Source organism: Dipodomys merriami, unplaced genomic scaffold (assembly GCF_024711535.1).
Source record: "Dipodomys merriami isolate MVZ:Mamm:240054 unplaced genomic scaffold, mDipMer1.0.p SCAF_20, whole genome shotgun sequence".
In the NCBI taxonomy this organism is placed as follows: domain Eukaryota; kingdom Metazoa; phylum Chordata; class Mammalia; order Rodentia; family Heteromyidae; genus Dipodomys; species Dipodomys merriami.
In genome coordinates, this window is record NW_027203382.1 from 31,558,826 (window position 1) to 31,575,902 (window position 17,077).

Sequence of the window (17,077 nt, forward strand, 5' to 3'; positions counted from 1 at the left end):
TGTGGCTTAAACCATAAAACTCTAGCTTTGAGTACGCTCAGCGATAGTCCCCAGGTGCTGAGTTCAAGCCCCAGGATCAATTGGCACACATATGAAAAAATTTTAACATTGCTGGTAAAGGCTCTGGACTCAATCTAAGCAATACATACACACATACACACACAAATGCTGGTAAAGATGTGAAAAGATGAACACACCTATCCACTGATTATGGAACTATAAATTAGTGCACTGTATCAAAAGGACAGCCTGATGATAATAATTAAGAATAGTTAAGAGCTTTTCTTTGTTCTGATCCTGAGACTTGAACTCAGGGTCTGAGTGCTGTCTCCGAGCTTTTTCACTCAAAGGTAGTGCTCTGCCACAACTTTACTTCTGAATTTTTGGTTGTTAATTGGATATAAGAATCTCACAGACTCTCTGGCCAGGCTGTCTTTAAGCTAGAACCACAGGCATGTGTCTGTGCCCAGCTAAACAAAATTATCTAGCAAATCTACCTATCTCTATGAATATTATTTTCCTAAAAAAACAGTCTGAAGCTAAACAAAGACACACACACACACACACACACACACACACACACACACACACACACACACACACACACACACACACACACACACACACACACACACACACACACACACACACACACACACCAGGATTTATTTAGGTCTGAGTTGTCTAACGCCCAACCACAAAACTATGAAATAATCTGGATATTTACAACAGCTTAATTAAAACCTAATAACAAAATGGAATATTCTGAAGCAATTAAAAGAGATATTACAGAGGACAGTTTAAGCATTTGAGGAAACATTTACCATCTTGTTGAGTGAAGGAAAACTAACAAAACAGCAATGCAAGTTGTCTCAATCCAAATTTTGAAAGAAGACAGCCCTCACTGGAAGAGCAGGCAGCAAATATTAAGACATCTCTGTGAGCAGATTCTTTATCTTCCCTCCCTCCCCTGGGCCTTCCTCGGTCCATCCTTCTTTCTTTCCTTCTCTTCTCTCCTTCCTTTACTTTTGTGTTTTCCAATAAATTCAATAAATGTGATGGCTTTCTGATTGGAAAAATAAATTTGTTCTTTTTCTCCCTCCCTCTCTTCCTTCCTTCCTTCTTTCCTTCCTTCCCTTCCCTTCCCTCCATTGCTTTCTTTCTGATGAGAATCTAAGGATGAGTCACTCAGGACCCACTACAGTGTGGTGGCCCTAGGCTCACCACCTGGCAGCAGGAAAGATGAATAAGTAATATTGGCAAGCAAGCAGTAATTACTCTGCAAGAATTTTGTTTTGTTTTGTTTCTTCTCTAAAGAGGATGTCGCAGACAATTTTACAAGACTGCACTTGCAACTAGGTTTCTTAGAAAGGGAACTGGTGGCATCACTTAGGGCCAGTAGGCCAGGTGAGCCTGACATCCTCCTCGATGAAAGCTTTGGGAGCTCAACACAGTGCCAGAGCCCGTGCTTGGCATTACCTGCTCTCCTTTTCCACAGGAAGCTGAGCTCTGATCCCATCCTGCACTGAGTGCTCCAGAAGGCCTTACTAGAAGGTCATGAGTCTCCCACAAAAAAGACCTTGAACTTGAATCCTGAGTACAGTGTGGAGCCATTAGTGGTTGAGCCCATTCTCATCCTTGTCCTCATAGCTCAGATGAGCAAGTGGCCTGCCTGGGACTCAAGAACAGTCAGGGAGGAGCTGTGGGTGGCAATAGTAGGGTGAGAAAAATGGATGCGAGGAGGCATCCTACCCACCACCAGGGCTGCCTGGGAAAGCATCTCCGCTTCTGCCAATCAGCTGTCCCATCTCTATAATAAGCAGGTGGCACCATGACTGCTCTCTGAACCTCACCCCTTATGTACTTAATTCATTAAGTGATCACTAGTGCAGATGTCACCTGAACCATCAGGTGAGGTGAGGGTGCCAGTTTTGCTCTCCACAGAATGATCATTTTTCCCCTCCAAGGTGATATTGGTGATATTGCTGGCATCTCCCATGGTGTAATGAGTCACCCTGTTTCTACTTGTCTCTGTAACATATTGTCCAGATAAAGTCCTGACCTGTGTTTATAAGTCTTCAAACCTGGGGATATGGCTCAAGCAGTAGACTGTCTGGCAAGTGCAAAGCTCCAAGTTCAAACTCCAGTACTTACACACATACATACACACACACACACACACACACACACACACACACACACACACACACACACACACAATTTTGTTCAAATGGCAGACAAAAAAAAATCTACAGTTAAAAAACAAAGGCCAAAAGAAAATCCAACTCAGAGAGATAAGCTCAGATATATTCAAAGGAAAAGAATTGTAAGCAAAGGATAACAAATACAAAGGAATAGCAGGGGTATAAATGACGAAAGCAGTACTAGGAGAGAAATAACCGTTGAAGTCAAGGAGGTTGGGGGTGAAGGAAGGACAGTCTGCACATCCCTGGGATAGATCTGTTTGCTTGCTTTTGTCTTTTTTATTTTTATTTTTTTTTGTGGTCGTGGGGCTTGAACTCTGGGCCTGGATGTTATCCCTGAGCTCTTCAGCTCAAGGCAAGTGCTCTACCACTTGAGCCAAAGCACCACTCTGGTTTTCTGGTGGTTAATTGGAGATAGGAGGCTCATGGACTTTCCTGGCTTTGAACCATGATCCTCAGATCTCAGCCTCCTGAGTAGCTAGGATTACAGGCGTGAGCCACCGGCACACAGCTAGATCTGGTTTTTACCAAGAAAGAAGTGGGGAGCATTGTCCAATTTCAAGTAAGGAAAAAAATGACCTGATAGACATTCCCACAAGCTTACTTGTGAGACAGGTGAGGAGCTTGAATGCAAAAGGAGGAAGCCAAGTTAGCAGGTCATTAAAATAATATACACAAAAGGTAATGATCATCTGGGCAAGGATGGTATTTTGAATATCATTTTAAGGTAGAATTGCTGAGAGATCAATTATGGAAGATAAAGAAATCAGGAACAAAGCCATGTTTCCTGGTCTGTATAATTTGAAGGATGGAGGGGAAGACAGTGAAAAGAAATGAGAGGTTTGGGGGAATTTTATTTGGGGCTTATGCTTGATAGGCTTCTAGACATAACTAACACAACACAAGATGTATGGAGATGTTAAAGGTCTGCAGTGGAGAAATCTGGGGTAGAATTTTAAACTTGGTCATTTGGCTTATGGTTGTTCAAATATTAGTAATTGTTACTGGCAACTGACTCACCGGTTTGGTCCTTAAGGGCAAATGTCTGATTGTCAGGGTTCAAGCTCCTCAAGAGGCTATCTGGATCACTCTGACCCCTGACCCTGGGACAGAATCCTTTCTAACAGGCCAGGCAGATGTCCTAAGCTTCTGCTGTAAGCCTGGCAGTGATGTGGCCCTTCACCTTGGAGGGTACTTCCAGTCCTGGGACCAGCTCCTTCCATCTGAGCTGAAATTAGGCTCCTTCCATGGCTCTATCATCTGTTGTTCCCTGGAGCTACTCAAAATATGTCTGATCTTCTTCTGCATACAAATCCTTCCAGTGGCTTCTCTGTTCTTCTACAACAACTATTCAAATGAGTCAGCAGTAAACTTAACTTTTTTTTTTTGGAGGGGGGGTTGTGGTGATAGAACTCTGGGCTTGGGCGCTGTCCCTCAGCTCTTTCAGCTCAAAGCAAGTGCTCTACCACTTGAGCCACTTGCTTAAACTTAACATGTTATTGTCTTTTTCCTTTAATTTTGAGACAGCGTCTCTAGCCTTGAACCTTCAATCCTCCTCAGCTTTCTGAGTGCTGGGATTCTAAGCATGTACCACTAGGCCAGGCTCTTATTTATTTTGTGCTAGTCCTTGGCTTGAACCCAGAGCCTGGATGTCATCCCTGATCTTTTTCATCTCAGAGCTAATGCTTTATCACTTGAGCCACAGCTCCACTTCTGGCTTTTTGGTAGTTATCTGGAGATGAGGAAGAGTCTCACAGACTTTCCTGTCCTGGATAGTTTTGAACCGTGACCCTCAGATTTCAGCCTCCTGAGTAGCTAAAATTACAGGAGTGAGCCATTGGCACCCAGCAAGGCTCATAGTCTTTAAAAAGTAATTAATTATGAAGTAAGACACTACCTATATGATGAAGGCCCCTGAGCACACATGACCAATCCCATATTTCTCTCTGCATCCCTGTGTGTGTGTGTGTGTGTGTGTGTGTGTGTGTGTGTGTGTGTGTGTGTGTGTGTGTGTGTGTGTGTGATCAACCCAGGACCTTGTGTGGACTCTATCGCTGAGTGACACCTCCAGCCCCGGCTTATGTATTAATCTCAGTGCAGAGGACTGGGTGCAAGCCTGCGTGGAGCAGTGATGCTCGGGTTTCACTGTGGTGAACACCGGCAAACTGCTTTTTGTGATGCGTGTAACTGGGGGGTGAAGCTAACCTTTCTAGGCTCCCATGTAGGAAGGCTCACCAGCAGTTACCGAGCTGTTGCTCCTGTGTTTTTCCATCGTGCAGCTCCCAGAGGAGGGCTCAGGGCCCGGGAAGCGCGCGGTCCAGGGGGCGGCCGGCCGGGTGGGCGCTCGGCCCCTTGCCCATTCCCCCGCAGGCGCTCCCGCGTCAGCCCGCTTCCCCGGACCGAGCCTCGGGTTCTGCCCGTGACCGCCGGCGCTGGGCGCTCAGACCCAGGCTCCGACTGCAGAAGAGGTGGACAGGCTTGGAGCGGGCTCTCCCCAGGTAACCGGGAAGCCAGGGCACGTCCAGCCTCCGTCCGAGCCGGGAGGAGCCTCCGCACCCTTGTTGTTATTTGCATTCCAATGCAGTCACCTCACCAGCTCCGCCCCCGCCCGCCGGACTGCGGCCGGACCCATTCTTCCTTATTAGGAGCGGGCGGGACAGCGTCGGGCGCGGTGGGGAGCGGCGGAGGGCGGGGCGAGTGGAGCGCGTGGTGGGGTGGTGGCGGCGCCGAGAAGCGGACAGGTGCCCGGGGGCGGGGCTTGGGTTCGGAGCGGCCGGAGGGGGCGTGGCCTGTCCCTGGGCGTTCTAAAGGGGCGTGGCGGAGCCGGGTGTTCCGGTCTCGGGGCGGGGCCTCCAGCAGGTGCGTCCCGCGGTTCGGGTTTCACTGAAACGGATCCTGCTCTGGGAAAAGCGAGCGTGGAGGCTCGGATCGGGGCCGATGCGGAGGCGGCCAGGCTAGGGGGTCGCGAGCGGGGCTCTGAGTTTCGAACTCCTGGCCCGGCTCGGGGACGGCTGGAAGGAAGGATGCGGAGTCCGAGGGTGGCGTGGCTGCTGGGGTGCGCCGTCCTGCTGGCGGCCGCTGCCTCGGGCGGCGTCACCGGGGAAGGTGAGGACGGGGCGGTCGGAGCCCGCGGGCCCGGGCGCCTGGCCGGCGGCGGGAGGGAGTGGGGCCGGCGCACCTCGGGGTGCATCCCTCAGACGCCCCGGCGTTGGCGGGGGCCCCTGCATCCCGGGACATCGGCGGGGACACCCGGAAGCGGCCCCCTTACCGGGGACGGCTGCAGACCCGGGCTCCCCCAGCTCCCACCTGTCGGCGGGGGGACGCCGAGGGACGCGAGTGCCAGGTCTGGGGTTCCCCGAGGACGGACTGGCTTCTCCTCCCCGGGGTTGGTGTCTTTGCAAACACGAGGTCATTAGTAGCTTTCCTCACTCCCTGGCGGGTCCCGGGGGGGGTGGACTGGATTAGCGAGTCGATGTTTAGGGTAGGGGAGGAGGGGGTGGGAACCCCTATCCCTTCCCTCTCACTTCTTGTACCCCCATTGGAGCCCCCCCCCCGCTTGGGGTCTGCCCAGGGGTCCCAAGAGGCGCCGCGGCTCCTGGTACCCACGGGGAGGATGACCTGGGTTTGAAAGTCAGCCCGTTCCTCTGGGGTTTACAAGGGAAATATACCGGAGGGCGCGCGCCCGGGTCTGCAGGGCTTGAAGGTGGCAGCCCCGGGAACAGAACCGCAGGGGTGCGGCCAGGGCGATGCACAGCGGCCAGCTTGAGCTGGGCTCGGGGTGGGGCGGAGCAGCTCCCAAGGACGGCGCAGCGGGGAGTTCAAGTTCCCGGGTTGGGTCGGGCCGGCGGAGGCCGGCGGGTGCCCTGATTTTAACGGGCACCTTCCGTGATGCTCAGCGTGGCGGGTTTGGGGGCGGTCTGGGGGCTTTAAATGTCCTTGCGAAGTTTGCATATTTGCTGCAAAAGACAGTTTATCCTTTTCATAAGGACGTTGTGTGAACAAATCAGTAAATCAGACTACAATGTGATCTAAAAATGTCTGGAGTTTTAAAAAGCGGATCCACGTAAAGGTCAAACCGTACCATACTTTTTTTTTTTTTGGCCATTCTTGGGGCTTGAACTCAGGACCTGGGCACTGTCCCTGAGCTTCTTTTGCTCAAGGCTAGCACTCTACCACTTGAGCCACAGCACCACTTCTGGCTTTTTCTGCTTATGTGGTGCTTAGGAATCGAATCCAGGGCTTCATGCATACTAAGCAAGCATTCTACCACTAAGCCACCTTACCAGCCCTGGTATACATTTTTATAGGTCAGTATCAAAATAAAAACATTTATTTCCAGGAAGTATTGAGGCTAACAACCCTATTTACCTATGTCTGTCTTTACTTTTTAAAAAAATTAATGTTATTATTACTATAAAGGTAATTTATAAAGGAGTTACAGTTATGTTAGGCAAGTCATGAGTACATTTTTTTTTTTTTTTGGACAATGTCACCTTGTTCCTCCTCCCAGTTTTTCCCTTCCATCCCTGCCCACAAGTTTGTATAGTTTGTTTTCAACATAGTTTCTTCTAAGTAACACTGCTGCCTATGGGTTTTGTTGTTGTTGTTTTGTTTTGTTTTTTGTTAGTTGTGGGGTTTGAACTCTGGCCCTGGGCACTCAAGGCTTTCTCACTTGAGCCACATCACCATTTCCGGTTTTCTGGTAGTTTATTGGAGAGAAGTGTCTCATGGGCTTTTCTGCCTGGGCTGGCTTTGAACAGTGATCCTCAGATCTCAACCTCCTGAGTAGCTAGGATTACACGCAGAAGCCACCAGCACCTGGCTTGCCTATGGGTTTTTTTTTTTATTGTTGTAGCATTTATTTATTTTTTATTATTAAGTTTTTTTATTGTGAAAATACCATACAGAGGGGTTACAATTATATGAGCAAGGTAATTTCTTATCAAGCATTGTTGCCTGCTTTGTTTCCCCTTACTATCCTTGCCCTCCCAACCCCCCCCCCCCCCAAGTTGTAAAGTTCGTTTTTCGACGGTAAGGTCTTGTACATCTCATTGTTGCAATGGGTCCTCCTGTATCCATATTTAAACAATTTTTTTCTCTTCCCCTCCACAAATTATACTAACATTAAATACAGTGAAAACGGGTTATACCGTGGGGGAGGGACATACAAAGCAACAAAGGAATCATAAATATGTTAGAAACAATAGTAAGAAAGAAAAACAAATTAAGTCCTTATCTTGGGGTTCATTTTGCCTAACATCAACTTGTCTATTTCTGCTTGTCTCAGACATATACTAGTTATTGCAAATAAGGGAAACCATGGGACCTATGTTTCTTTGGGCCTGGCTTACTTCACTTAATATAATTTTTTCCAAGTCTTTTCATTTCCTAACAAATGGTGGCAATGTCATTCTTTCTGATGGAGGCATAGAATTCCATTGTGTATATGTACCACATTTTCTTGATCCATTCATCTACTGGGAGGCATCTGGGTTGGTTCCATATCTTAGCTATGGTAAATAATGCTGCAATAAAAACAGTTGTGTTGGTAGCCTTAGTATGGTTTTGTTTGTGATCATTCGGGTAAATGCCCAAAAGTGGGATTGCTGGATCATAGGGAAGATCAATGTGGAGTTTATTAAATGAATCCAAAAAAACCATAGAAAGAATCAACAAAAGAAAGAGTTGGTTCTTCGAAAAAATTAACAAAACTTGACAGACTCTTAGCAAATCTTATCAGAAAAAGAAGAGAACACACCCAAATTAATAAACTCAGAGATGAGAATGGAAACATTGCCACAGAAACAACCAAGATTCAGAACATTATAAGGGATGCTTCTCAAATCTTTATGCTAATAAGTTTGAGGACCTGGCAGCAATGGACCTTTTCCTAGCAAATATTGACATGCCGAAACTAAACCAAGGTGAGTTAAGCCAATTTAACAGGCCCATATCAAGCATTGAAATAGAAATACCAATAAGAGACCTCCCATCTAAGAAAAGCCCAGAACCAGATGGTTTTACAGTGGAATTCTACAAGGCCTTCAAAGTAGAGCTCACACCAATACTCCTCCAACTCTTCAATGAAATTGAAAGTTCACTACCGAACTCATTCTATGAAGCCATCATAACCCTCATCCCCCAGGCAGGGACTCATCAAAGAAAGAGAACTATAGACCCATTTCTTTGATGAACATTGATGCAAAACTTCTCAACAAAATTTTGGCCAGTTGACTCCAACAATTCATCCAAAAAATCATGCCTATGTCTTTTAAAGTTAAAAACTTAAAACTTGGAAGGATGGGCTCTTGGTGAAAGCCTATAATCGAAGCTAGTCAACAGGCAGAGATTAGGAGGATCATGGTTAGAAGCCAAAAGGGCTGAGTGCCTGGCTCGAGTTGTAGTTTTTGTAGTCTTTAGTTTGAATCCCAGTTCTGCCAAACAAGAAGGCATTCAGGAGCAAAGGTTAATGTGAAAATTTCAGTGTGGGACTCAAGACTTATGCTTCAGATAGTTCATATAGGAAACACTTCTTGAACATTTGGCCCATTCTTGTTTAAAAAGTGAAGAGCTGAGGAAAGAGAGATCCCAATGTGAGGTGAACTTGATTTAACAATATAAAAAGTCACAGCCAGGCATGGGTGGCTCATGACTGTAATCCTAGCTACTCAGGAGGCTGAGATCTGAGAATCCCAGTTCGAAACCAGCCTGCACAGAAAATTCTGTGAGACTCTCATCTCCAGTTAACCACCAGAAAAGCACTAGCCTTAAGCAAAAGAAGCTCAGAGACAGTGTCTAGGCCCTGATTTCAAGCCCCATGACAGACAAAAAGGAAAAAAAAAATTAAAAAGTCAGGTTACTTGCTAACCAGAATTATTTAATATTAGCCATTATTTTTTCCTCTTGCATACCTCTAATCCTTTGCATGCTAAGTTTCCCGAAGAGTTAGTCATGTAACAACAGCTCCCAACTTGGAGGAACACAGTTTTCCTTCTGGCTGAAGCTAGGTTGAAATTGTTAAAAACCTTTCTGCCACTCAGCGGGGGGCCGTTGCTTATCTAACCCTTTCAGTTTGTCCTGTGTGTGTGTGTCCGCTTGATAAAAGGGCAGAATAGATTTGGTTTTCTTCTCAAAAGCCTCATTCCCAAAGACTGCATCCTAGAGAGGAACTCAGCCTAAGATAAACTCACTTTCCAGGTAGGGAGGACATGGACTGGGAAGGGAACCAGCTCAGGAAAACGCTCCTTATTCCCCCTCTTCCTCCATGCAGTAGTAGTGGATAAGATTTGTGTCAACATTTTCCCTCTGTCTTGCCACTGGTGGTAAAGTCTTAGAAGTGGAGAGTGGTGGAGTACAAGGGGACTGGACTATCCCATAGCCTTGAAGGCCATTTCTAGCATTCTCCTCACCCCAAAAACCTTGGTAAATAGCTAATGAGGACTCCAGATGCAGAGAAGCTCAAAAGGCAATGTGCCCTTGAAATCAGTTTCTCACAGTGAAAGGCTAATGCAGTCCACCATAACAGTCACTCTGTTCTTTTGTTAAGAAACTGAAATTTCTGTTCTCTTTACAATTGCTTTTATTTTATTTATTTATTTATTTATTTTTGTCAGTCATGGGCCTGAACTCTGGGTCTGGGTGCTGTCCCTCTGCTCTTCAGCTCAAGGCTAGCGCTCTACCACTTGAGCCACATGCCACTTCTGGACTTTTCTGCTTATGTGGTGCTGAGGAACTGAACTGAGGGCCTCATGCATGCAAGGCAAGCACTCTACCACTGAGCCGCCTTCCCAGCCCTCTTTACAGTTGCTTTTAAATTGCAGAAGTAGTAGCTTGGTGTTGGTGGCAAATGCCTATAATCCTAGCCACTCAGGATGCTGAGATCTGAGGATTTGGGCTGGGCAGAAAAATCCAGGAGATGTTTATCTGCAATTAATTGCAATTAATCAGCAAAAAGCTGGAAGTGGAGGTGTATGGATCAAGTGATAGAGCAAACTTAGGTAGGGAAAAAAGCCTACTAAGAGACTGAAACCCTAAATTCAAGCCCCAGGCCTAGCATAAAAGAAAAATTGCAAAAGAAGTATGTGAAGCTGGGCACTGGTGGCTTAATCCTATAATCCTAGCTATTCAGGAAGCTGAGATCTGAGGATTGTGGTTGGGGGGCCAACCTGGGCAGGAAAGTTTGTGAGACTCGTCTCCAATTAACCACCAGAAAACCAGAAGTGGTTCTGTGGCTTAAAGTGGTAGAACACTATCCTTGAGCAAAAAGAGCTCAGGAACAGTGCTCAGGCCCTGAATTTAAGCCTTATGGACCCCCCCCCCAAAAAATGCTATGTGGTCATTACTGAGAAAAATTTAGTCAGATCACTCCCAAACCTCAGTACTTGAAGGTGGTAACTACTGCTAACAGTTTAGGTTATATCCTTTCCCCTGACTCATAGACTCATGCATGAAATATCAGAAAACTTTCTTGTGTAAATGTAGGATTTTACAAGATGATCAGTAACATAAAACAGTATGCACAAAACATTTTGTGTGTGTGTATGCTGGTCCTGACACTTGAACTCAGGGCCTGGGTATAGTGTCTGAGCTTTATTTCTTAAGATTAGTGCTGTACACTTGAGACACAGATGTATTTATGAAAGTGTTACAGACTTTCTTACCTGGGCTGGCTTTGAACTGTAATCCTCAGATCTTAGCCTCCTGAGTAGCTAGGATTACAGGAGTGAACCACTGATACCCAGTTCATAAAATATTTGTAGTGACTTTAAAAACAGTACCTGAAATTGAAAAACTGAAGTAGGAAGATTATAAATTTGAGATCACCCTAGGCTATTTAGTGAAACTGTCAAAAAAAATTTAAATGTGTTCTAGAAAGATGTATCATATTTTTAAATTAGTCTTCTGTTGATAGATATCTGGGATATGGAAGAGGAAGAGGTCTGATGAAAATAGAAACAGGACTCTGTGTTAGCACACAATCCCCTTTGCTTTTCTTGTGTTACTAATTAACTGCTGGGTGATGTCTCATAAAGATTGTGTTTAACTTTGTTATGGTTTATTAGCTGGGCAAGTATTGAGGAACAAGAGTTCATCTTGAAAGAATGCTTAAGCAGTTTACTGAAAGTATGGCTAGGGAGGGCTACTCAACAACTGAGACTTGATTTTTTTTTTTAGCCTGTAGCTCCCAAGGAATTAGGAGGAAAAAGAACATTTCGGGCTAGGGGAGGTTAGGGAGGAGGGATGAGGAGAGTGTTAGCACAAAGTACTTTTCCTATACTCGGTTTGGTGGGGGAATAGCGGGCTCACTTTCCACTAGAATTCAACAGGCCTGGAATACTGTCTTGTCACATTGTTTTTATCTAATGAATCTTTTCATGGTTAGCATATAGAACTGTGTGGCCTTTTTTTTTGTGGGCTGTGGAGCTTGAACTTTGGGCCTGGGCGCTGTCCCTCAGCTCTTTAGCTCAAAGTTAGGGCTCTATCACTTGCACCATAGCGCCATTTCTGGTTTTCTGGTGGTTTGTTGGAGTTAAGAGTCTCACGGACTTTCCTTCCTTGGGCTGTCTCTGAACTGTGATCCTCAGATCTCAGCCTCCTGAGTAGCTAGCATTACAGGTGTGAGCCATCAGCACCTGGCTCTGTGCATGTTTTTATAGGACAACTTTTAATGCCTCATGTTATTAAAGTATTTATTATGTCAGTAATGGAGCTTGAATTCAGTATCTCAAACTCTTGCTTGGCTTTTGTACTCAAGGCTGGTGCTATACCACTTGAACCATACCTCCACTTCTGGCTTTTTTCTGGTTAGTTGGAGATAAGAGTCTCATGGAGTTTTCTATCCAAGCTGGCTCTTATCTGTGATCCTCATTAGCTAGGATTAACAGTGTCAGCTACCATCATCTAGTTTAGTAGTCTGGGGCTGGGCCTGGGCACTATCCTTGAGCTTTTCTGCTCAGGGCCTAAGGGTCTACCACTTTGAGCCACAGTTCCACTTCAAGCTGTTTCTGAGTAGTTTTATTGGAGCTAATAGTCTCAGGGACTTTCTTGCCCTGGTTGGCTTCAAACGCTGACCCTCAGATCTCAGCCTCCTGAGTGGCTAGCATCACAGTCAAGAGCCAGCAGTGCCTGGCTTTTGGCCTTTTCCTTGTCATTGGATTGAGCACCTACCTGTATAATCCTGGATAATCTTCTTGAGATCTCTTATTGATATCTGCCAAGATGAGTCTTCTAAATAAGTTAGTGTTCACAAATCTGACATCTCTTTTAAAAAACCACCTTTCAAACCTCTCCACAGTGTGAAAAACAAGATAGGGATCTCTGTACCCTCCAACACTGTACTTGGTCAATCACTGTCTTATCTAGGGAAGCCTTAAGAGCGAATAGTCAGCCCTGCTGAGTGTGAGCACAAATTCCAGGAGAGAAAAAAGTTATGGTCTAGAGATTATTAGGGTGACTCATGAGAGGAGTATGATACAGATGCCACTGGGCGCTGAAGGCAGACTGTTTCTTCTCATTAAAGTAAGGTCCTTCAGCTTCTTCACTTCCTCCTGAAGGTTCCCCAGCACATGATTGGGGCAGGCTGTAAGGGGGATATGCTGGTCATTTGTTTTATAATTGGAGATAAGAGTCCCACAGACTTTCCTGCCTAGGCTGCCTCCTAAGTAGCTAGGATTACAGGTGTGAATCACTGGTACCTGGTCCAGTACAGCTTTTTGCTGGTTAATTGGAAATAGAATCTGGAGGACTTTTCTGCCTTGGCTGGTTTTGAACTTTAATCCTCTTGGTCTTAGCCATCTGAGTAACTGGAATTATAGGCATGTGCCTCTGGCACCTGGCTATTAATCATTTTAAGATTGATAGGAAACAGTGTTCTATATGAGTCCCACAACTTCCCAAAACCATGGGATGTAAGTTAGTGGTACAGTGCTTTGCCTAGCCCAGGGTTCAATCCCCTGAAATCGTATCACTCCCCTAAAAAAGCAGCATTACCTGAAGAAAGCATTACACAAAAGACTTTGCGCAGTGCTCTCGTAGTGTATTTCTGCCTTCATCTTAAGCTGTTTTCATTTGAGCACACCAGCCTTATTGCTGGAATGTCTGCATTGGTAACGACTTTGCCTGACTTTCTTTAACAGGTGCCAACCGAACATCTAGAGGAAGAAGTCTCATTGGAAAGAACAAGGGCCACTCTTCAGTCACTGTGAAAGGAGTGAAAGGGGAACCAGGCTTCACTGTGGATGAATTTTCTACAGAAGTGCTCACCGGGAAGCTGACTACTGTCTTTCTTCCTGTTGTCTACACCATTGTCTTTGTGGTTGGCTTGCCCAGCAATGGCATGGCCTTGTGGGTTTTTCTTTTCCGAACGAAGAAGAAGCACCCTGCGGTGATTTACATGGCCAGTCTGGCCCTGGCAGACCTCCTGTCTGTGATCTGGTTCCCCCTGAAGATTGCCTACCACATCCATGGCAACAATTGGGTCTATGGAGACACCCTCTGTAAAGTGCTCATTGCCTTTTTCTATGGCAACATGTACTGTTCTATTCTCTTCATAACCTGCCTCAGTGTGCAGAGGTATTGGGTCATCGTGAACCCCATGGGTCACTCTAGGAAGAGGGCTGCGATTGCCATTGGTGTCTCCATGGGAATATGGCTGCTGATTCTGCTGGTCACCATCCCCTTGTACATCATGAAACAGACCGTCTACATCCCAGACCTCAACATCACCACCTGCCATGATGTGCTGCCTGAGGAGGTGTTGGTGGGGGACATGTTCAATTATTTCCTCTCTCTGGCCATTGGAGTCTTCATGTTCCCAGCCTTCCTCACAGCTTCGGCCTATGTGCTTATGATCAGAACACTCCGATCTTCTGCCATGGATGAAAACTCAGAAAAGAAGAGGAAGAGGGCCATCCGGCTCATTATCATTGTCCTGGCCATGTACTTTATCTGTTTCACGCCAAGTAATCTTCTGCTAGTGGTACATTACTTCCTGATTAAAAGCCGAGGCCAGAGCCATGTCTACGCTCTCTACATCTCAACCCTCTGCCTATCCACACTCAACAGCTGCATTGACCCCTTTGTCTATTACTTTATTTCAAAAGATTTCAGGGATCACGCAAAGAATGCGCTGCTTTGTCGAAGTGTCCGCACTGTGAAGAGGATGCAAATATCCCTCACCTCAAAGAAATTCTCCCGGAAATCCAGCTCTTACTCTTCAAGTTCCACCAGTGTTAAAACCTCCTACTGAGTTCTGTCCATGGATGGAGGTGGTACGGTTGGATGTGAAGTGTGCTTCATGGGGGGAGATGGTGGCTGTGCCCCAACCAAGCCAGTCTCTGCACAGATCATGGGTATACAGGATTGCTCAAATCTTCCCTGAAAAGTCCCTACGTGAACAGAGCTGTCAGTGTCAGAAATCCCACTACTCAGATGTCAGAACTGATCTGTCTGTAGCAGACTTTTCAGAAGCCCGGTGACTTGCCAAAAACCACAACCGACTTGAAGACTGAGTTCATAGCAGAAACTTTATTCTCTACATCTGAAGTCCACTCTGGCCCTGCTAGGGCTTGAGGGCCTCCAGAGAGCATCTGACTGACTTTACAGTGGAGGAAGATGAGGATGCTGACTCTCATGAATGAACTGCCTGGAGTCAGATTTCCAGCCAGTCACAGCGAATGAACTTGGGTTGGATGATGGAGTCACTTGTTCAGTGCTTTGCATACTAGTATCATCTTAGTAAAAGAGTGGGTCCTGCCAGGCACTGGTGGCTCACACCTGTAATCCTAGCTACTCAGGAGACGGAAGTCTAAAGATTGCAGTTCGAAGGCAGCCAGGGCAGGCAAGTCTGTGAGACTTATCCAGTTACCCAGCAAAAAAAGCTGAAAGTGGAGTTGTGGCTAAAGTGGTAGAGTGCTAGCCTTGAGCTGGGAAAAAAGCTCAGGGACAGTAGCCAGGCCTTGAGTTCAAGTTCCATGCAGGTCACAAAAACAAAAATGTGTGGGTTCCGCAGCTTCAGTAATGAGGCTTCGATGGGAACAGGCCTACTTTACCAACCTGTTGTTTGATGTTTATGTGGATAAAGGTTTGAGGACTGCTTTTTTGAGCAGGACTTCCACTCCAGTAGGTGCCATGATCATTTCTAAGAAAAGCTGTTAAGAACATTTTGTGTCTATGTTCAGCTGATAAGAGTATTTCTTGTTGACTTATAAGGATTGTCAGTTATTTCTTTGTTCATCCTTTGAATTTTGTGCTTATTGTTATTCAAGAAAAATGCAAGGATCTTAAACATGTAAAGATAAATTTTGTATATTTTTTGTACTGACTTCAGTCAGAACTATAGACTGTTTTGCAACTAAGAATAACTTTCACGCTGGGCGCCGGTAGCTCACTCCTGTAATTCTAGCTACTGAGGAGGCTGAGATCTGAGGATCACGGTTCAAAGCCAGCCTAGGCAGGAAAGTCCGTGAGACTCTTATCTCCAATAAACCACTAGAAAACTGGAAGTGGTGCTGTGCTCAAGCGGTAGAGCGCTCATCTTGAGCTGAAGAGCTGAGGGATAGAGCCCAAGCCCAGAGTTCAAGCCCCACGACCGACAAAAAAAAAAAAAAAAGAAAAAAAAAAACTTTTACCACTTAGTATTTTTTAAAAAATATTATTGAAATATTTATTGTCAGTTTTGTTCACTTTTAATCAAATAGGAAGTTTCAGAGTCCTCACAGTGTTTGAGGCATGTCTTGTTTGAAAAATACCAGGAATGTAGAAGAGTTTACAACACATTTAAGAGGGTTGACTCCAAACTGACTTTATACACCTGTTGTATTTGTAACTTTAGAAAAGTTATTGTAAGATTTATAAATAATACATGATTTTTTTAAACAACTTATTTCTAAACTGCTTGTTATGTTTGTTTGAAAAGGAGGGAGTAGGGGAAAATCCTGCAGTGGTCACACTTAAAAATTTTTTTTTTGCCAGGCACTGGTGGCTCACGCCTTTAATCCCAGCTCCTCAAAAGGCTGATCTGAGAATTGAGGTTCAAAGCCAGCCCAGGCAGGAAAGTGTGAGACTTTTATCTCCAATTAGCCACCAGAAAAGCAGAAGTGGTGCTGTGGCTCAAGAGTGCTTGCCTTGAGCTGAAGAGCTGAGGGACAGTGCCCAGGCCCAACGTTCAAACCCCACGACCCCCTCCCCGACCCGCAAAAATAGCGCTGGGACTAAGTTTTGAATTCAGGGCCTGGAGCTTGCTAGGCTGGTGCTCTAGTATTTGAGCCACATTTCTAGCCCCTCCCTTTCTTGTCCCCCTCATTAGAGATAGAGTGTGGTAAACATCTCAGCATCCTGAGTAGCTAGACTAGAGAGGCAGTGGCTCACATCCAGTTTTAAAGGATACAAAGTAGTCTTTTGGGTACATTCCAATGTACTTGTAGTGATTACTCTAGGGCTCCTGAAGATGTTTCCACCCACCTGCCCTCTTGCCTGTTAAAACAGACATCTTGTAGGAAAAGTTTCTGGAAGTAGAATATCTTGCTCAGAATCTAAATGTCTGCTTTAGGGCTGGTGGGTGGGGTGGAGAACAGGGAAGTGTGTGTGGGGGGAATGGGGGGGGGGGAGGAAGGTAGCTAAGAAATAGAGCACTTGCTCCTACTCCAGAAGGCAGGGGGGTGGTTTGGATACCTAGTGTCCATTTTGGAGATGAAGACTTTACCAAGTTGCTATCTCTGGTGTCTACTGCTACTATAATAGTAACCCTAAACCATTTCCTGAAATAATCAGCCCCACTTGGCACCACGATCTTTTGCCACTCTAGGGAAGAGGGCGCGTGGTGTATTTGTGAGGGCTGCTCATGATTTTTTTTTATTAGTTAATTGATTAATTTT

General features: G+C 45.7%; 1 protein-coding gene across 1 annotated transcript; it reads left to right on the top strand.

The window, feature by feature from the left end:
* Positions 1–5,078: 5,078 nt before the first annotated feature.
* LOC138833024 (proteinase-activated receptor 2-like) lies at positions 5,079–16,753 on the top strand. Its single transcript, XM_070031381.1, has 2 exons — positions 5,079–5,309; positions 13,340–16,753. The coding sequence occupies exons 1-2, from the start codon at positions 5,228–5,230 to the stop codon at positions 14,449–14,451; spliced, it is 1,194 nt and encodes a 397-aa protein (XP_069887482.1). The 5' UTR covers positions 5,079–5,227; the 3' UTR covers positions 14,452–16,753.
* The last annotated feature ends 324 nt before the right edge of the window (positions 16,754–17,077 follow it).

Coding starts and splice junctions, on each gene's coding strand:
- LOC138833024 (XM_070031381.1), top strand. CDS start 5,228: ATGCGGAGTCCGAGGGTGGCGTGGCTGCTGGGGTGCGCCGTCCTGCTG. Junction 5,310..13,339: donor GGGCGGCGTCACCGGGGAAG/GTGAGGACGGGG, acceptor TTTCTTTAACAG/GTGCCAACCGAACATCTAGA.